At 51.1% G+C, this 20,172-nt stretch overlaps 1 protein-coding gene and 1 long non-coding RNA gene across 6 annotated transcripts; one reads left to right on the forward strand and one right to left on the reverse strand.

The window, feature by feature from the left end:
• Positions 1-227: 227 nt before the first annotated feature.
• On the reverse strand, positions 228-7,338 carry Dnajb2 (DnaJ (Hsp40) homolog, subfamily B, member 2). Of its 4 annotated transcripts, XM_013519969.1 has the most exons (12): positions 7,253-7,338; positions 6,893-6,985; positions 6,170-6,279; positions 4,967-5,020; positions 4,671-4,796; positions 3,828-3,920; positions 3,518-3,620; positions 3,301-3,371; positions 2,247-2,453; positions 1,316-1,343; positions 1,035-1,105; positions 228-404 (listed from the first exon to the last, which is right to left on the reverse strand). In XM_013519969.1, exons 2-12 carry the CDS (start codon positions 6,955-6,957, stop codon positions 331-333), a joined length of 1,002 nt encoding a protein of 333 aa, XP_013375423.1. In that variant the 5' UTR covers positions 6,958-6,985; positions 7,253-7,338; the 3' UTR covers positions 228-330. The 4 variants fall into 4 exon arrangements, with proteins under 4 accessions (XP_013375423.1, XP_005395599.2, XP_013375424.1 ...); XM_005395542.2 differs by having other exon boundaries at positions 228-1,105; XM_013519970.1 differs by lacking the exon at positions 3,828-3,920 and having other exon boundaries at positions 228-1,105.
• Positions 7,339-12,143: 4,805 nt separating this feature from the next.
• On the forward strand, positions 12,144-16,281 carry LOC102010020. 2 transcript variants are annotated; one of them, XR_262732.2, is made up of 3 exons: positions 12,144-12,500; positions 15,739-15,824; positions 16,254-16,281. It is a non-coding gene; the product is annotated as an uncharacterized LOC102010020 (long non-coding RNA). The 2 variants fall into 2 exon arrangements; XR_001236190.1 differs by lacking the exon at positions 12,144-12,500 and adding an exon at positions 15,409-15,487.
• The last annotated feature ends 3,891 nt before the right edge of the window (positions 16,282-20,172 follow it).

Genomic DNA, 20,172 nt, shown 5'->3' on the forward strand with positions numbered 1-20,172 from the left:
TGGCTGCTAGGGAAAGACAGTTACAAGCCCCCAAGACATAAGTGCCAAGAATGTAAGCACTTCTTGAGGTTCCCTAATATAACTGGGGAGGACAAGCTGGTGAAAGGGCAGACTTCTACTGCCTGGTGACAGCTGGCATAAAGGAAGGTGTGAGGTCTGACATGTCACCCCCTGGTCCCATAGGGTCCCTCCTGAGCTACCCTGAAAAGAGGAAGACAGCATACCACTGAGCTCTCACAACTCAGTTTTATTGAATTCCAGTTTCCCTCTTGGTCTGAGCCCAGCCCGGCTGGCTCTGGTAGGTCTGTGGGACTCACAGTGTTACAGGGGCTAGCAGCACCCTCCTCCACCAGTCCCCTCCCAGGCTTTAGGCTCCCCAGGTAGGGAGGAGGAGAGGCAGCTGCCTGTGATGTTGGAAAGAAAGAATAGGCAGCAGGGTCAGAGGCCAAAGAAAGCCATTCAAGCAGCAGCATGCCCCGTGTTCCCAGCACACACCAGTGCCAACCACATGCCTCTGTAAGGGTGGCTTTCCCTTCCAAGCTGTGCCAGCCCACATCCATCAGCCTTCTAGGGCCACACCCTGCCTACTCTGCCTGCTGGCCCAGAAGAAGAGGACTTCTCCCAGATGCTGCAAGGTCTTGACCTGCCCACTCCAACCCTGGAGCTAGCAAGAAGCATCAGGGGAACCCAGGCTCAGGTCATTCCCCCTTCATCCACATCCTTGCCACCGCACCAGGGACAAAGCAAAAGACAAGATCTCCCCATTCACAGCAAGTGACTGGTGGGCCAGGGCTGGAACTACAAATCCCAAGAAACACAGCTCCATAACCAGGCACCAATTCTCCTGGGTGTAACCTATCAGAAATTTGGCTGGGTGCATTGCATTATGGGACTTGTAGTCCTCATGAGACAGCAGCAAACACCCAGGGAAGAGTACACAGGCTAAGACTACTGATGCCCCCCACCCACTGCCCAGGCCCCAGCTCTACACTCAAGCATGGGTGAGGGAGGAATGGAGTGTCCCCTCCCATTACATGGGTAAGGGTGCTGTCCTGTTGGAACTGTGAAGCGACTCTGCATCCTGGACATCCAGCTCAGAACACATCTGGGGAGAGAGCAGGGGCGGGTGACAGGAGAGAGGGTCAGCAGCAAGCCATGGAGGATGGAGCCAAGCATGCACACCTGGGTTGGCTGTGGGGCCGTTCCCTGAACCCTGATGCATGGCGGGGGAGTGGTATGGGATACAGTCCCCATCTAGGCCTCCCCCAGGGTCGCCCTGACCCTAGCCCCCCTCTCCGGGGTTAGCCAACCTCACCTCTGCCTAGTCCTGCAGCTGGGGCAGGCTGAGGCAGCAAGAGGAAGGGAGGAAGAGTAGATCCGGCTCCGAATCTGGATGGCTGAGAGGCTCCCGCCCCACCCAGCTAGCCTCCCCAGAAGACCTCATGGCCCCACCGGCCCCAGCATCTTCCTGGGCACAATGAGGCTTCTTGGGGAGAGAAGGAGAAGGGAGTCCTAGCCAGGTGGCAGTGAAAGCAAGCGATGCAGCCCGCAGAGAGCTGCAGAAAGCAGAGTGGGAGGAAGGAAAGCAGCACCAGAAGGGAAGCACAGACACGGTCAGAGCTCAACACTGCACAGAAACCAGGGGTCTGCAGCTGGACAAGGATAGCGGAGACTCCACTCAGCTCGAACTGCTTCCCAGAGGAGCTGCCAACTTGGGCTCAGAGCACCGCACCCCAGGCCAAGTCCTCCTTCCTTGACACCCTTGGCAACATGGGTGGCAGAGAACCTGAGCACAAAAGGCTCAACCCAAACCACTAATGCCCTCAGAAACTCCCACTTCACAAAGTGCATCCGACTCCCTCATGCCCTTTCATTACCCCAACACCCCGCCCCCCTCAGGGACCTATCAGCTTCCCCCAGGGACCTATCAGCTCTGGCTGAGCACAGCAAATCCGAAGTCCACACTGGAATGTGGCAGGCCCAGGAGGGAAACTTGTAAAGGGACGTGGAGTTCAGGCTCCCGCAACTCAGACCACACTCTGCTCTGCCTGACTCTGAAGCTGAGTCAAGACCTGAATCAGGTCAGGCTGGGCCTGGCCCTCAAAGGATGAGGCAGCGAGAGGCCTTCTCCTCTGGGGATGGGCTGGGTTTCGATGCCTCACCCCGGGCCCCCTCGTGGGTTCCCCCTGGACCTTGGTGCTGGGCCTTGGGCCGTCCCTGCTGTTGCTGCTGTGCCCCCCGCCCACCTGCCGGCTTCTGCCCAGCTGCTTCCATCTCTGACAGGCTGTAGGCCATGGCAAGCTGCAGGTCTTCATCCTCCTCAGAGAGGTCGCTGTCAGAGGGGCGTGGGGCAGGGGTCTGCCGAATCTGTGCACCTCCCGACCTGGAGGTGACTGACTGTTGCTGCTCACGACGGCTCAGCTCCAAGCCCAGTGCCAGGTCATCTGGGACACCTGCAAGAGCCGCAGCCACCATGAGGCCCCAGATCCAGGCTGGGGCATCCTGCCAGGCCACCACACACAGTGACAACCCTGACCACTTACAGCCTTTCTTTGGAACTGGCACACTAGCATGAGGCCCCGGGATACTGGGTAGGTGCCTAGGGAGGTATTCAGCTCCAGGAGGTACTGTTCTTTCTCTGTGGATGAGTTACTCAACCCCCGTATATCTCCCTTTCCTTGTCTATGAAACAGGAATGACGCTGCCTACACATACGAATCATCCCATTGGTTAAATATGTCAAGCCATGTAAAGTGGGTCACAACACAGTACTTCAGTGCTGACAGTTAAGCAAGGTTGGCCGAAGTGACAATCCTGGGGGGCGTGGTGTTGTGGGAAGAGTTCTGGTCCAGGAATCTTGTGCCCTGAGCTTGATTCCTGACTTATTTTACCCCTTGATGGGGAGGAATCTTGAGTCAGGGACTACTTAGATGTCAAGGTCATTTAACCAGGATGTGACTCAGTCTCTTGAAATAAAAATGGGACAATACCACCTATCTGCATATTCTCTTAGATGCTTTAAGAATACAAGGGATACTATACATGTGCAAGTGCTTTAAAAAAAAATAGTGAAGTGCTATGCAAATGTAAGGCATCCCCACCAACAACGGTGGTGACTAGGTGGCCCTCTGAGACCACTCTGCAGACTTCCCCCCATGGCCATCTCCAATCCTGCCAGTCTGGCTTGTGGCTGCCATTCTCTAGGGCCCACCCCCCAGGGAGTTCAGAAAGAAGTATTGGGAAGGGGGCCCAGGGGCTGGAGCTCCCTGCCACAGCCTGGGTGGTGGAGCCATTCCTCACCGTTGATTGAAACTGACTTCAGCTGCCCGTCCTCCTCCACTTCCACTCGCTCCTGCCCATTCTCCATGATTCTGTGGGAAACGGCACAGCCTAGTCAATGAGCAGTGACCCGTCCAGGCTCCGGTCACTGCAGGGCAGATTTTATATCTCAACACAGCTCCTGCCTCCACCCCTTACCCCCAGACCCCTTCACCTGTATGGCCCTAGGAGGCCTCACCTGCGTGTCGTGATGCGGTGTCCCTGGACAAAAGTGGTGGACGTCGAAACAGAGCGGAAAGCACCAGCCCCGGGACTGAAGGAGAAAGACGAGGAGGAGAAATCTGGCATTGGGACAAAGGAGGTAGAGGAAAGACTATTAGAGGGCAGCTTGGAGCTGCCTGCCAGGAACCAGAAGCCAGGAGCCTCAGGACCTCCCACAGCCCAGAGGCAGGGCTCCACATAGAGGACACAGGTCTGGGAAAGTGACAAGCTGCCACTAAGGACTCCAGGACTCAGAACTAGCAAAAATGGGAAGTGGCAGTGCTTACCAGAGTGCCCAGGAAAGGAGGAGGAGAAGGTAAAGAAGGGGCCAGAGTGTCGGGAACCCCGGTTCTGAAGCTCCGAGAAGGGGCCCAAGTCATCTGCAGCAAGTAAGCAGATTCACAGTCATCGGTGAAAACACCACCCCCCATGTGTGAACTTTGCTTTCAAGTCTAGAAATAGAGGCTCTGAGCACTTGGGTACATTTATGCTTTTGTTGTTGTTGCTGTTGGCCTTCACAGATTAAATTCCTTTCCAACACTGCATGGGAGAATGCTCACTGGTTAATTCTTCCCACAGTAAGGAACAGAAGGAGAGACAGACAGAAGGAAGGACAAGAAGGCCCCTTTCACAGAGGCAGAGAGCATCAGGTGAGGACAGGCAGGAAGAGCAAGTGGTCCTGCCTCTGCCATTTGCTCTGTGACTCTAAGCAAGTCATCTGTGGCTCAGTTTGCTCATCTGTAGATGGGGGTTAGAATTAGTCACCTCTCAGGGCCCACAAGAAGATGAGGGGATGTCGAATACTTGACAGAAAATCATTCTAAAGCCTGGCATATGTCGTTACGTGTACCACTACCACTCTTGTCACATGGTGCTTTGAGTCTTGCTCTCATGGCTGTTTTTGTGGCGCTCTAACAATGTAGTATTGTTGTTGTCATTTAACAAGGCCAGTCTGTAAAGTGACACTGGCGGGTCATGTGTGAGGTTCTGTCCCAGCTCTCACTGCACCCACACACGCTACACAAAATCTTCCGCCTGTGGATCCTGGTCCCTTCCCATCCCCCGCCTAAGGGCCTCCCAGCGGATGGAGGACAGGCCCAAAGGGGTTGGCTGAGCCCCCAAGTACTCACCAAAGAGCTCTGCAAAAGGGTCTCCACTGCCAAAGAACTCCCGGAAGACTTCCTCAGGGCTGCGGAAGCTGAAGGTGAAACCAGGCCCACCACCACCACCAGCTTCTGCCCGACAGGGGCCGGTTCCTGGAGAAAAGGCAGGATGAGAGGGCGCCTGGGATGTCCATCTTGCCCTGAGCCAGGGCATCCACCTAAGGCACTGCCAGGAACCTCAGAGAAAGCAGCCACGAGAAGGACCCACCTTGCCGACTCCACCCTGACCCACTTCCATCCCGGGGACCTGCCGCTCCACCTACCTGCCCCAGTCAGCCCTTCTCGGCCGTAGCGGTCGTAGATCTCCCGCTTATGCTCTGGAAAGACAGACCCAATCATTTCCCCCTCCCTCTGGGACATGGGTCTCCCCTCCCAGGTTAGGCCAACCCTCAGAGGACAGCAGGTGTTCAGGGGACACAGGCTGTGGGTTTTAGCAGCTACTATGCTCTTCACATGGCTGGCTTTTCCTCATCTGTAAAATGAACATCACAACAGCAACTACCTCATAGGAATACGGTAAGGATTAAATGAAATAATCCACATAAACTGCTTAGCATAGCAACTGGCACATGGTGTTTGGTGAACATGAGCTAGGGGTGTGTATCAGCAGTACAGTGCTTGCCTGCTATGCACAAGGCCTTGGGTTCAATCCGCAAATAAATAAGTGAATCATGTTAGCTAGTTGTGATCTGCCATCATTAATCAGGGCTTGCCTAAATGTTACTTCCTCAGAGGAACTTTTTATGACCACCAAACAAAATCAGGTGCCTAGTATTCCTTAACACATTACCTGCTACTCTCCTGTGGAATGCTTGTTACAATCTGTGACACCATCTGCATGTTACCTGGTTAGTGCCCACCTTCCCCTGACTAGAATAGGATAAACACCCACAGGCCAAGGAACAATGTCTGCTTGTCCTCCACTGCTTCCCCAGCACCCAACAGGTGCCTGGCACAATACCCACTCAATGGATACTTCCTGAATGAATGAATGAAAAAATGAATGCAGAAAAGACAGACTTGGGGCAGAGCCTGCAGCCCAGTGGTGGACCACTTGCCTAACCTATGCGAGGCCCTGTACTCAATGCCCAGCACCACAAAAAACAAAAAAGACAGATTTGAATTCATCTTCCAGCTCTGCATGGTCTTTCAGCCTCAGCTTTTTTGCCTGCACACGGGGGTGATAAACACTTGCCTCAGAATGGCTTCAAGGACATTACTGAAGCCTGGCACAGAGGGGGCTCAATGCATATTTGTTCCTGCCCTGCTTCCCTCCCTAGTTAGCACCCACACTGCTCTGCAGACTCTAGGGCGCAGGCACAGAGCTGTCCCTGTGGAAGAGGGCATTTAAATGCCAGGCAGAAGAAAGCACAGGGATGGTGGTGGAGGCATGACTTTGGGAAGGAGTGAGAAGGGGCACGACATGGGGGAGATGTGCTGAGCCCTGCCCTCATCCCAGGCCTTACTGTCAGACAGCACTTCATAAGCCTCTGCCACCTCCTTAAATTTCCTCTCAGCAAACTCTTTGTTATCAGGGTTCTTGTCTGGGTGCCACTGCAGAGCCTTTCGTCGATACCTGCAGGAAGTGAGTGCGGAGGGAGGGTCAGGGACAAATGCTGTCTCTTCTCACCAGGAAATTCACCCGCTCATTCTCCCTTTCTCTTGGCCCACCACTGTCCTTCGCCAGCCCACCCCAGCTGCTGGGGCTGCTCTGTGGCCAACTTTTCGTGGGACACCTCTCTCTTCCCTCTGCACCTGGCTAGCACTAACCTAGGAGCCCATGGTGACCCCACGGCAAGAACGCTCCCATCCTGGCCACATGTGGCCACAGAGGGTACAGGGACACTGGTCTCCTCCTCGCAAGGCCTAGACATCTGTGTTGCACGCTGAAAACGCCCGCATCCAGGGGGTGGGCGCTGGAGGGGGCACTGGAGAAGGACCCACAGGGCAGCTCCCGGCACTACTTCTTCCCTCTCTGGACTTGCTCCTCTTTTTTTTTTTTTTTTTTCCGGTACCAGGAATCGAACTCACGACCTTGCGCTTGCCAGGCAGGCGCTGTGCCGCTGAGCTAAACCCCCAGCCCCTGGACTTGCTCCTTCTACCCTTCCAGTGTGTCGTTCCCCCCGACAGGTATCACTCGGAAAGCCTCTTGTGGGGCAGAGGGTGACAGGTTTCCTGGCGGCACTTACGCCTTCTTGATGTCATCAGCAGACGCACTCGGCGGCACGTCTAGAATCTCGTAGTAGGATGCCATGGCAGTCGTCAAGCAGGCCTCCTCGGGGCTGCAGGACAGAAGCAGTCAGGCCCCCGGGAACCAGCAGCCCCTCCTAGCGGCTGGAGACCCCTGGGGGACAGGAGGCGCTCCCGGAGGGAGCGGGGCCCGGGGCCGTGCTCGCAGCCGGTGACTGGGCTTCCTCCGCAGCCTTATCTTTCCTGGCAGGCCGGGGCCCCAGGCTATCTCGGCGCACAGGCCTGGGAAGCCCGAAGGGAACCCCCTGACTCCAGCAGTCCTACCCAGGGCCCCCGGCCGGGCTCCGGCCGGGCCGCACCTCCTCCGCCAGGAGTCCCGCCCCTGCCCCCCGCCGGGAACCGTCTGGCACCGCAGCCCTGGCTCGCGACTGCTGCGTAGGACGCGCCCGGCCCAGCTGTGCGCGCAGGCGTGCGTCAGCCGCACGGAAACTACTAGAGACCGGGAGAAGGCCGGCTCCGCCCGGCACCCCAAGGGGGAGAGGGAGAGCAGAGGCTGCTGGGAGATGGAGGCGGAGCCGGCTATTTTGGGCATGCACCCCGGCAACGTCACCCCAGGTGGCACCTGCGAGACTGAGGCCCGCTGCACGCGTGCAGGCGTGACGCACTAGCGCAAACAAGATGCGGGGCCGCTGGTCCTTCTGTCGCTGTCCAATTAACATGACTCACGGTATTCACCCAGAGGTACTCGCTTACCGCCACCTCAAGGACTCCCCGGCTCCTCTCTGGCTCTAACTCCTCCCCTCTTCAGAGTCCTCCTGCAGCCCCTGGTCCTCAAAAGAGGCTGCCCTAGCTTCCCTGAGTAGGTCACGCTTGCCTTTTATAGAATCTCGAAGCTTTCCTTACTCATGCTTGTCACAGCCACAAATTAGCATTGGTTGGTCTGCTTATTTGATTACTATTCACCTCCCCCGCTAAACTGTAAATCCCTATTTTCAGTAGTATATATAGGGCAGTAGCCAAAATACCCAGTAGATGATTAAATGTTGAACAGATGCAAACCTCTTGGTGACAGTTTTGACACATTAGGAGAAGCGGGGTTAAAGAGGACAGTAAGAGGAAATTCCCTGGATTCAAGGCTTTTTTTAGAAGCTGATCCTAAGCAGGCCCATTCCACCTCAAAATGGTTCTGAGTTCAGACCTCCTAAGAGAGTTAGAGAATTTACTCTACTTAGTACCATCCTGCCAGTCCACAAGTATTAGTTCAGTCTTCTACAGTACATGCTGCCAGGACATATACAGAAAAATGTGGGTTTGGGGGATATGGCACAGACCTTGCCTAGCATGTGTGGGGTCCTGGGTTCAATCTACAGCACCACAAAAAATGAAAAACACAATAAAAGAAGAATGCTAGTCCCTGGCTTCTCTGAGCTGGAACTTGAAAGGATAGGCATCTGTAGTGGATTGATAACTGGTGGTCAACTTATAACCCCCAGCTGAACTGAGTAAGTGTGGTGCTGGGTATGGGAGGCCCACCTAGGGACTGTTGTCAGAAGCATAAGAGGCACAACTGGAGAAGAAGAAGGAGGCTGCTGGGAGTGGAGAAAGGCTGTGGGGAGTTGGCAGAAGCTGTTGGGAGCCTGTTGGGAGTTGGTAGGAACTGTAAAGAGCTGTTGGTTCTTTTGGAGGAACTCCTCATGCTGGCTTTCCTGATGAACTTGGCTGTTTTTCATCCTCCAAGGAGCTCAGGGCCTTGTTGGCACTGAGAATAGCTTCGGTTCACTTTGGGGGCGCTCTGGTCCTCACTCTGAGCATCGCTGCCTGGCTCCAGAGGGGAAGAAGGTGCACAGCTCAGTCTCCTGAAGAAGCTTGCTGCATTGGCTTACCTGATGGGAACTCAGTTGTCTTCACCATTGGAGGAGCTCAGGACCTCACTGTTGCTGAGGATGGCTGTGGTACCTTTCGGGGGAAGCCCTGGTTCTACTGAGTGTCACTTCTTGGCTCAGGTGCAGATCCCTCAGCCTGCTAGCACAAATCTTTCATCCTGCCGGCACAGACTTTCTGACCTTTAGGCCTTCCCAGCACAGATCTGTGGAACAGGCCTGCATGAGATATTGTTACGGGCTCTAGACCTCCAGGTGGACTTGTGGGAGGCATTGTTATGAGCTCTAGGCCTTCAGCTGGACTCATGCAAGACATTTCCGTGGGATCCAGGCCTTCAGTGGATTCCTTGGTCTTCATGTGTGGACAGATTTCCTGCACTCTCTTGTATATCATTCTTTGGGTGATTATTATAAATAATCTTATAAAATATGTGTCCTTATAAAATATGTGTCTATGGTTCCCCTTGCAAATAAGCTCTAAATCATATCAGTGTCCCTCAGTACACCCCACTGGGAGACCTCCAGTATTTCCCCTTTGGAAACAGGCCTGGGTTTACAACCTGGCCCTACTGGGTGACTTAAGGAAACTTCTGAGAAATTGGTTTCTTCTCCCTAAATACTACCTAGACAATGCTGATGGTTATTTGAAAGTCATAGGAGGTGGGGTATATAACAGGAGTTATTGGTATAAACCTCTTCAACATCACATCTGGCCCAAGGAGCAATGATTATGTGAGTCTAGGATGGTTGAGCCAGGAACGCTTCGTCAAAGACAGGGCTGGAGTGGGGCATGTCTGCAGAAGGCAATGTGCTTTGTCTGGCTTTCCCTGATGCCCACCACCTGAACCTCCTGCCTCCATTTGGGGAATTCCCACTTCCATTTGGGGAATTTACAACCCATGGGCTCTAACAGGAGGCAGGCCATCTGCCCCAAAGCCTTAACACTTGTGGTTGACACTCCTCAAGACTTCTAGTTCTAAGGGTGCAAGTAAAAGACATATAAGACCTGCCAATCAAGTGCAGCAAGCTGAATCTGGGGCAAGTCACTGAGAAGATGTAGGTGCTTCAGAATCCATTTCTGGTGGTAGTGGCTGCCATGGGGGCCTGCAGCGGCCTCTAGTGTCTGAGGGAGGAAACGTCAGCCTCTATGTCCGTCCTGAGGGAAGACAGTTACTGCAGGGGGTCGAGTGAATGACGGTCTCCTAGGCTGCCCTGTGCCCCGAGCTTGACTGCCGCGCTTCCTTTGGTGTCTTCCTATTTGCTGAGCCTGTTTACTCACCCTTGTGTTGGTTCTGTGTGCCAGCCCATATCTTGCTAATTGAAGGATAGGGTGTTGTTTTTTTCTTTTGTTTGCTTTTTAAATTTTGCCAGAGTTCGTTTCTGCTCTTTACAGTAAGAGTCTTAACTGAACCAAAGACTGAGGCTTAGACTTGGTTTTAGAGGAAAGAGTAGATTAGATTAGGTTGGTCAGTCCAAAATCTTCCAAGCCTCTGCCTTTTTCTTCTTCTCTCATCTCAACAGACTTCTGTCAAGCACCGCCTGTGTATGTGGTATTGTATTAAGAGTAGGAACACAAAAGTTTAAATTCCAATTAAGTTCTAATTGGTATCTTACTTAAAGGACATAAAATATAGTTGAGACATAAAGAAATGATAACTGAGGGAAATCTTATGGAACACATCTAGCAGACAAAGTTAATTTTCTTTGTTCACAAAGAAATTTTAAAAGTTAGTAAGTCAAGCAATACAATTTCTCCAGTGCTGGGGGTGGTACTCAGGGCTTTGAGAATCCTGGGCAAGTGCTTTACCGCTGAGCTACACCCTCAGCCCCCAATGTAATTTTTTAAATGGGCAAAGGGTCCAGACAGCTCACAGAAAAGGAAATACTGGTTCATAAACACATGAAAATATGCTCAGTCTCTCCCCATAGCAAGAGAAGTGTAAAGAAAAGCTGCAACAAAATATCTTCACTTATTGAATGATTGACAAGGATCAAAAGTTTTTTTTAAAATGTTTTTGTCCTTTTGAGTCAGGGTTTTGCTATGCAGTTCAGGTTGGCCTCAAACTCACAACAATCTTTCTGCCTCAGCCTCCCGTGCTGGGATTACAGGCATGCGCCACCACGCCTGGGGCTGGATCAAAAAGTTTGATGCATCATAAGAGCAAGGGTGTAGGCACAGGTGTTCTCATACATTGGTAGTGGCAGAGCAGCTAATTTGGTATTGTTTCCAAAGAAAGAAATATGGAGTGCAACAAAACTATATATATTGACCCAGCAGTTCCAATTCTAAGAATTTATCATTGTATATATATGCAAAGAAGTATGTACAGGGTTGCAGTATTCATCTTCCCCACCCCCTATACTAGAGATGGAACCTCAGCCTCTTCCTCTACTACTGATCTATAACCCCAGCCACAGCATCTTTTTTAATAGCATAAAATAAGAAACAACCTAAACTGCATATGGTGGTAGATAGCTGTAATCCCAGCCCTCTGGGAGGCTGAGGCAGGAGGATTTCAAGTTCGAGCCCTACCTGAGCAGTTTAGTAACTGTCTTAGTTACTTTTCTCTTGTTGCTGGGACAAAATACCTGACGCCCAAAATGAAGGAAGGAAAGGTTTATTTCGCTTACAGTTTGTGGAGGTTTCAGTCCATACTTGGCAGATTATAAGGCAGACTTGCACATGGCAGAGGGCTATATAGCTCCTGGCACGGAACACAGCAAAGCAACAAACACACACACAAGGGAGGAAAATGGCCAGAAGCACAAAAGCCAGGAAATGGCCCCAAGCAGCCTCTTGCTCTCCCTTACATATGCAAACTATCCACCCCAGGGCAGGTGCAGCTCTCACACCCATAATCAATCAAACTCTAAAAGCCTGCCCCATGACTGCATGAGGCTTTGGGCGGGGGACGGACCCAGACACAAACCGTAACAGTAACTTAGTTAACTAAATTTTAAAAGTAAAAATAAAAAGTGCTGGGGTGTGGCCCAGCGCAAAGGCCCTGAGTTCAATCCCCAGTGCCATATGGAGAGAGAAAAAGAAGGACAAGAAGAGAGACAGAGAGAGAGAGACACAGAGAGAGAGAGAGAGAAAGGAAAGGAAGGGAAGGGAAGGGAAAAGAATCTAAACACCGATTAATAGCCGACTGTTTAAATAAACCATGGTACAGGATATATGATGGGATATTACCACAAAAAGGAATGCGCTGATGTAGACCATCTTTTAGATTGAAAGTTAAATGAAAAAATGAGATGCAGAACAGTGCATACTAAAAATATATGGACACACATTAATATCTGTAGGTGTCTCTAGAAGAAAACACTAACAAAAAAGTTAACAGTGGTACCTGCCAAGAGGAGAGCACAGTGAAGGAGATTTATCTCTGCTGTTCATACATTTTTGGGTACCTTTTGGATCCTGAAGCATGTGCAAATAACAGCTGTTCAAATACACATAAAAAATGCTAAGGGCCTAGTTGGGAACTAGGACATTCCCCAGAAGCCATGTGCTACTGTAGAAGGCAGCCCCTGCCAAGTGCCAGATGAGTGACAGAGATAAATGGGAGGGTGGGAGAATCAGAGGAGGGAGCCCTGCTGTAGGGGGGATGGCTTCTGGAAGGTTGTGACCTAAGCAAGGAAGAATGGCAACACTGAGACAGCCGGAGCCCAGGCTTCCAGAAGGAGGACATGCTTTGGAGGCAGTAATACTCCTGACACAGCAGAGGTGAGGGAAAGCTTGTTGGGTAGGATCCAAAGCGGGGAACCTGTCCCCCTGCCTGCAGGAGGTAATTGTACCCTGGCTTTAGAAGCATCAGAGATGAAAGGATTGTCTTGTATGGAGGAAGTTCCCAAGAGCCAGGCTGGGTGGTGCTCCCAGTTGCCCCAGGAAGTCTTGGCTGCCACCTCCCCATACCTACAGCCAATCCAACACAGGCCTACAGGTGCCTACCAGCAAGAGAGACCCTATGGGGCCTGGGTGGAGACATAGCAACCAGGGTGAGCTGGCTGGAGCAGCAGATGGGAGGGGGACCGGCCGCCTCTCCGGGTGCCCTGCCATCGTGGCAGGTGACATTCCCACCTCCCTCTCTCTCACAGATGTCAGGAGAACCTTTCCAAAGAGCACTGACAGCCCCAAGGTGTGTGCCCAAGAAAGCCTCTGCTCCAGTTCAGTGCCAGAGACTGGGGCCCTGCCCCCTGTCTTGATGCCCTTCACCACAGATGCCAAACAGGGATGTGTCAAGCATCAAGCCCTGGGGGCACCTGAGTCACTGTCTGGGCTTTGCTAACCTGTTAGGCCAGAAGAGGTGGCGTCTGGAGGAGCACCTGGAACACCATGGGCAGGAGGGCGGGGCCAGAGAAGGAGCAGCATCATGAGTTTTAGGCAGTGCCCCGCCCGGGTTTGGAGCCCAGCTCCTCCATTTATGATGTAAGTCACATCACTTCTCCGAGCCGGTCTCCACGTCTACGAAATAGGCAATAATGGAACGAGTTCTTTCAACAAACACTGGGTGTCGAATGTAGTAGGCGACATGCAAAGTGCTGAGGGTGGGACAGTGAAGAATGAGGCTTTGTTCCCAAGGAGCTCCCATTCCAGTGGGTACAGTAACTGTATATATCTCAAGAATATATAAGATGAAGCGGGTGTGGTGGTACATGCCTGTACCCCTGGCACTCTGGGAGGCAGAAGCAGGACGATTGCGAGACTGAGCCCAGCCAAAGCAACTTAGCAATAGCAAGACCCCGTTTCAAAATTAAAAAAAAAAAAAAAAAAGGCTGGGAATATAGCGGTGCAGCACCTGCCCGGCAAGCACAAGGTCCTGAGTTCGATTCCTGGTAACCTCCCCAAAAAGAGATACGGCTTAAAATTTAAAAAAACAAAAACAAAAACAAAAACAAAAAACCACCTTAAAAAGGTGTTGGAGAGATCAGGGAGGGAAGAAGGGAGGTCCCAGGATCTGTCTGTCTGTCTGTCTCTCTCATCTCATCAAACAGCGGTTTCGTCTTCTCCCTGGTTCTGATTCCTGCCAAATGTTCCTCCCTCCTTGATCTCACCTGCTCCCTCTGGGTAGCCTTGCTGTGGGTCCAGCTCCAAGTCCTAGTTCAGTGCAAGGGCTCTGCATTCAGTCCCCAGTACTCAAAACAAAACAAAGTGAAACAACAACAAAAAAAAGAAAAACAAGCCAAATATGTTGGTGTGTGCCTGTAATCACAAGTACTTAGAAGTTTGAGGCAGGAGAACTGCAAGTTTGAGGCCAGCCTGGGCAATTTGGTGAGACTTTCTTTCAAAATCAAGTAAGAAAAAAGGCTAGAGATGGACCTCAGAGGTAGTGCACTTGCCTAGCAGGTGCAAGACCATGTACTCAATCCCCAGTACTAAAATTTTTTTTTAAAAAAGGGAAAGTAGAGGGAGAAAAGATAACAAGATGATATGCACACACGGCCTCACACACAGTAGGTGCTTGTTAAATTACAACAATTTCTTGGGGTTTTAAGGGATCCCAACATAATCCCTTTCCCCTTCCCAGGTAAGAAACCAGATGAAGGAGAGAAAGACACAGGAGTCAGATAGATAGAGATTTAAAACTCGGCCCATTTAGTGGGAGAAAAAAGTGGATTGAGGATATAGCTGAGCTGATCAGCGAAAATGAGCTTCTAAACATATTCTCTGAATTAAGTTACTCATGTCCCACCACACACACACACACACACACACACACACACACACAGCCTGGCAGCCTCTCTCCTGGGGACAAGAGCCCATTAAGCATAAATCCTCAAAGAAGAACTGAGAATACTTGCTGTCTAAATACATAATTCCCAGAGGAGGAAGCTGCTGGGGTGTGCATGCCCATTTTCTTCTCTACACCCCTCCCTCCGGTTGCTTTCACTCCATCCTCTATTTCCTACAAAGTCCTTGGGACAAGAGTGACAGGGACAGGTGATGGGGACCAGATGAGAAGGGGAAGGAGCCCTTCTTTGAATGGCACCCTCGCACTGAACTAGTGGAGTGGGTGCTAGTGCTTCCCTGGCTTTCTCTGAGGTCCACTCCCCACCCGGCCTGCCCTCCTCTGCATGCCCTCTGTCCTGGGCTCCCTTGCCAGCTGCCTGCTGCCTAGGCTCCGCTGATGGGAGTCACTGCTGGAGGTTGGGGTAGGAGGAAGAAGCCAGGGAATTTCTCCCTCTCTCAATCAGGTGGTTTCTCAGACTGTGGCTGTGTGTCCTCCCTGGCTCTGATGCCTGCCAAACGTTCCTCCTAGGTCCCACCTGCCCCTTGTGGGTAGTCCCGCTGTGGGTCCAGCTCCAAGGTGCTGATATCACATTTCACCCCTTGGTTCCTCCAGCCCCAGGGGTGACAGGACTCTGGACTCTCAGCTTCCCCATGTTGCTGACTTTGGGGTTGCCATTCTAGTCCCCCATCTTGGGAAAGCCCAGGGAAAAGGGGGCTGCAGGAAGGACAGAGCTGAGGGTAGTCCTGAGAATTCAGTCTCTGCTGGGTTGTGGCGGGGTTGGCCTTAGTTCCAACACTTGCAATGGTTAAGCCATTCCTTAGCCCAGCAGGGGCCTCAGGAGGTCCATATGAAAGGATTTAAGGGCCACCACTGGGCTGGCAGTGCAGCTTTAAGCTGTGCTTGCATAACACATGACATCAGATTGAGAAAGGGTCATGTGTCTCCATGAGCAGTGGTGAGTGTTGACAGAGGCTACTGACAGGTAAGCTCTCCCTCTGCTTTTCCCCCTTTGTTGCTGCTGATGCCATGTTACCGTCTCACTGCCAGCATCTGGACTCTCTATACCCCAACTCCTGCCAGGAGAAGACACCTCCCCAGGCTGTGAGGTGGTCCATGGAGCACCAGCCACATCTGACCACTCTGGTGCATCATTTTGGGTTCTCTAGCGGCCCAGGCTCCTCCGTCCCACTTCACAGTGGGCAACTTCACAGTGCCTCTCCCCTGTCCTCACAGCTTCCCATTGACTCTGCAGTCCAAGTGTGAATGACCCAGAAGAACAGAGGACTTGGTGCTTGATCAGGCAAGAACAGAGCCAGTGTGTAAGTTCCCCCAGCCTCACCCGACCTGCCCACTCACCGAGGGATAGACCTGAGGTGCCCTGTGTTATGGCCTGTGTCTAGATGTCCCGTGAGAGCTTCATGAGGTCATAGGTGGGGCTTTTCGGAGATGGATGGATCTAGGGTGTGTGATGCTGGGATTAATGGTGCCTCACCCTGGGTGTGAGCACTACCTAGCCTAAGGCCATGTAGCCTGGATAGAATACAGTAAGTCCCTGACTTACAAACTTACTTACAAAACTCCCAGCTTTGTTCCAGGAGAATGTTCATAAATCAGATTTGTTCATAAACCTGACAAAGTGAGTCTTATACACAATATACAATATAAAACATAAAAAAAATTCGAGGACAATTCATATGTGTGAAAGTTCATAACTTGAATCTTTGTAAACTGGGGGCTTACTGTATAAGGGACAGAAAGACGGCTGCTGCTGTTGCTGCTAGCTGCCTCTTGCCTGCTTGCTTCACCATGGACTGTTTCTTCTCTGCGGTGTCTCCCTGCCACGTCACCCTGCCTTGGAGCCAGCCAACTAAGGACTGAAACCTCTACAAACTTTGAGCTATAATAAACTTTTCTCCTTTAACTTTGGGTGTTGGGTATTTTGTCTCAGAAATAAGAAAAGTAATGAAGATATGCTGAATTCAGCTGCATCTTCTCTGGGGTGACTTTCCCCTCCTTCCCTGCTTTACTCTCCACGGACCCCATCTTGCTCCCTGGAACTGCACTCTAATGACATCTGAAATCAGATCTGCCTTTTAGGGATCCCAGGCTGACACCAGGCTTTTTACCTCTCATGAAAGAGAACCCAAGAGAAAACACTCAGAAGACAACAAGGCCACAGCACTTAATTTAGAAAGATACACAGGCTCTTCTAGTATTCATGCCCTTCTTCTTCCTCTTCTTCACTCTCAACACTATCCATGCCCTGTTTCTGCAGGGCTTCTCTACTGAGATCAGCAACCCAGGACCATCCTTGGTGGAAGCCAAAGTCAGTCACAGAGCCTTAGCCTAGCATTCTTGAGACCCCTGATTTTCGTGGAGACTTCTGGTCACATCCTTGTAATATAAGTGCATATTCTGGAAATGCTTATGGATCTCCATATCTTAGCCAAGCAAGCCATCAATATGTTTGCATTTGAGGTTACTCTTCCTAACAGTGAACCAGTAGATGTGGAAGATAAGAAGACACTGGCTTCAGGATGGACCTACAATAGGCTTCTTGGTCAGAATTCAAGGCCCTTCCTCACTAGACCTAGTCCTCATCCTTGTTCAGATGTCTCTTCCAAGGGCTGAAGCTGCCATTCCTGTCTGGTCTCTAGAGCACTCTAGAAATAGAGATACAGGTTTTCCTGTCCGGGATTCAGCCTTCCCTTACCAGCTTCCAAATCCAGTCCAGTGCTAGATCAATGAGCTCCTTTCCAATGGTATAGTGGCCCCAGGCATAGTTATTGACAGCATCTGTTTTGCCTTTGATGAGCTGCTCTGGGTGAAAGAGCTGGCTGTACATGCCCGTCTGAACTTCATCTGCAATGGGCAGTTTTGGGCCCTACCTCCCTTACAGTCCAGCTCATAACCCCCAGGGTACCAGAGGGGGTCAGGTCACCAGACCCCAGATTCTAGCCTAGAGGAACTGCATCCAATGACATGGAAAGGGATGTGGGACGGCCTTGGAGGGAGTGACTGTGATTCCAGTTGCCTTGGATTCCAAATGCAACAGAAACTCCAGTGCTTTCGAATTCTGAAGTAGGACTTCTCTGTACTCAGGGACAAGGCAGAGACAGAGACAGATGGATCATCACTAACCAATCAGAGAGGGCTCCGGATCCACAAACACTTCCAGGGGCACATGTTCTCCAGCTCTAGTGTCACCAAAGAAGGTGTTGAAGGAGTCATCTGCCCCCAAAGGTCTTGTTACTGACCATCTACCCATCTGGCTGGATCCATGTTCTAAGCAGTACAGCTCCCAGCATGCACTGCCATCTGCACAGCAGCCTGCCTCACGTGGACTGAGATGCATTAGTGCTGAGTGGGCAAAGGTCAGAGAACAGCTTTAGAAAGCTTAGAAAGAAGGGTGTTATCATGCCCTGACACAACTCCTGCCCACCTTCCTTGCCTGGTTCTTTGGCTGAGCACCAAGTTTCCTGGACTCTGTTCCTTGCCCAGCCTCCTGTGTTTAATCACGCACTGGTGTCGCTGAGGACCCACAGGCATTGGCTGTAGGGGCAGGGACAAAACTCTTGGGGGAAGCAGATGTGGGCAGATCCAAGGTTACAGAGCTCTGTCCCATGACTAAGCATCTTAATTAAGGAACATGGAGGAGATCAGATGAGTCTGGTAAAGTGTGATAACCATGTAAAGAAAGAAATGCGTGCCATTGGTGGAGGAAACAAAGGAAGACATTACAGAGATAAAGGGAGCAAGGGAGCTGGAGCATGGTCTTGCAAGCCTATAATCCAGCGCTCTAAGGCTGAAGAAGATCACCTAGGCTACGTAATGATCTCAAGGCTAGCCTGGACTACACAGTGAGACTTTGTCTCAAAAAAAAAAAACAAAAGAAAAAAAGCATCAAGGGAAAATATTCACACACACACACACACACACACACACACACACACACACCAAATTTGGAATAGTGGCTCTCTGTAACAGTGGATGCAGTCGGAAAGGGATTCTACTCATCAAATTTGGTAACAGATGTTCATTCTACTATTTTTATACCTTTCTGCATCTCTGCCATTCAGTAAGGATGCTTTTTCTATAAATTTAACACATCACTGACTTAAAAAATACATAAAAAAGGCCGGGTGTGGTGGTGCATGCCTGTAATACCAGCACTTGGGAGGCTGAGGCAGGAAGCCAGCCTGAACTACGCAGAGAGATCCTGTCTCAATAATCAACCATTCAACGAACCAACCAATCAGTCAATCATATAACAGTTGCAGGGGGTGCACATCTGTAATCCCAGCACTCAGGAAACAGGCAGGAAGATTACAGTGAGTTCGAGGACAGCCTGTGCTACACAGTGAGTTCAAGGCCAGTCTGAACTACATAGCAAAACACTCTCTCTCAAAAAAAAAAAGAAAACTAAATAAATAAATAAGAAATAAGGGCCTTGACTTATGATTTTTAGATGGCTGGGATTAATCCATAAGCGATCTATGTCCCAGACCGGCAACTTCTTTGCTCCCACTGAGTCAGTGTCCTCCCTGTGAAATGAGTTTGATTAAGGCCTCTCCTCGAAGAAATACTTTGAGGGTTGGATGAAAGATGCATGCAAGGTGCCTGGCCATTGCCTGACCCATACTAAAGTGGCTGTGCCTGTTGCAACTTCCTGCAGTTCCCATCCCCGCACCCCAGCATCATAATAAGGGACTGGGAGGGACTTAGGGAGGCAGTGACTCTGAAACTCCCCAGGAGGAAGGACTGGCTTGAGTGCCCAGCACCTGGTAAGGAAGACCAGCACCAGCTGCTGCACCTCTGAGCCTGCTCAGCTTCTGTCCATGAATCAGATGCCATCCTCGCCCCAGGAACTGTCAGCTACACATGGTGTCTCCAACCTCTTAGGGAGTGAGGCCTCGCCCTAGAGAGCAGCATGTTTGGGACAAAACTTCAGCTTGTAGAGTCACACAGACCAGGACTCTAAGACCTCACACAAGTTACTCCACCTCAGCTTCCTGGGCTCCTTTTTCTTAACAGTGAAACCTGGCAGGTTTTGCTGTGTTGTTGAGTGGTTTTTTTTTTTTTTTGGTGGGGGAGGGGTGTTTGGAATCAAACTCAGGACCTTGCGCTTGCCAGGCAGGTGCTATGCCGCTGAGCTCTATCCCCGGCCCTTCCTGTGTTGTTTAGTTGCTATATCATATGCACTGATTAGATGTCAGGCACTACCTCGTATACTTCTTGAACTTCTCATACATTATTTCTCTCTTTTTTATTTTTTTGGGTTTTTTTGAGACAGGGTCCAACTATGCAGTTCAGGCTGGCCTTGAACTTGAAAATATCCTCCTGCCTCAGCCTCCCCAGTGCTGGGATTACAGGTGTGCACTACCACACCTGGCTCATCATCTCATTTAATCCTCACAACTATCCCCTTACGGAGGTACTTTTATTACCCCCCATTTTACAGCTGAGGCAACGAACCCACCGAAAGTTGAGCTACCAGCTCAAGGTTATGAGTAAAAGCAGGCATTTTCAGGGTGGGGACAGCCTGGATCCAACCATGCTCTAACCTGCTCTTCTGTTCTGCACAACCAGGGTCTACTGAAGCTATCGATCCTGCTGCCCCACAGAGGAGCAGCACAGCCCAGCAGCTCTAGACAGAAAGGGCACCTC

Source organism: Chinchilla lanigera, unplaced genomic scaffold (assembly GCF_000276665.1).
Source record: "Chinchilla lanigera isolate Chin_1 unplaced genomic scaffold, ChiLan1.0 scaffold00052, whole genome shotgun sequence".
Lineage (NCBI taxonomy): Eukaryota > Metazoa > Chordata > Mammalia > Rodentia > Chinchillidae > Chinchilla > Chinchilla lanigera.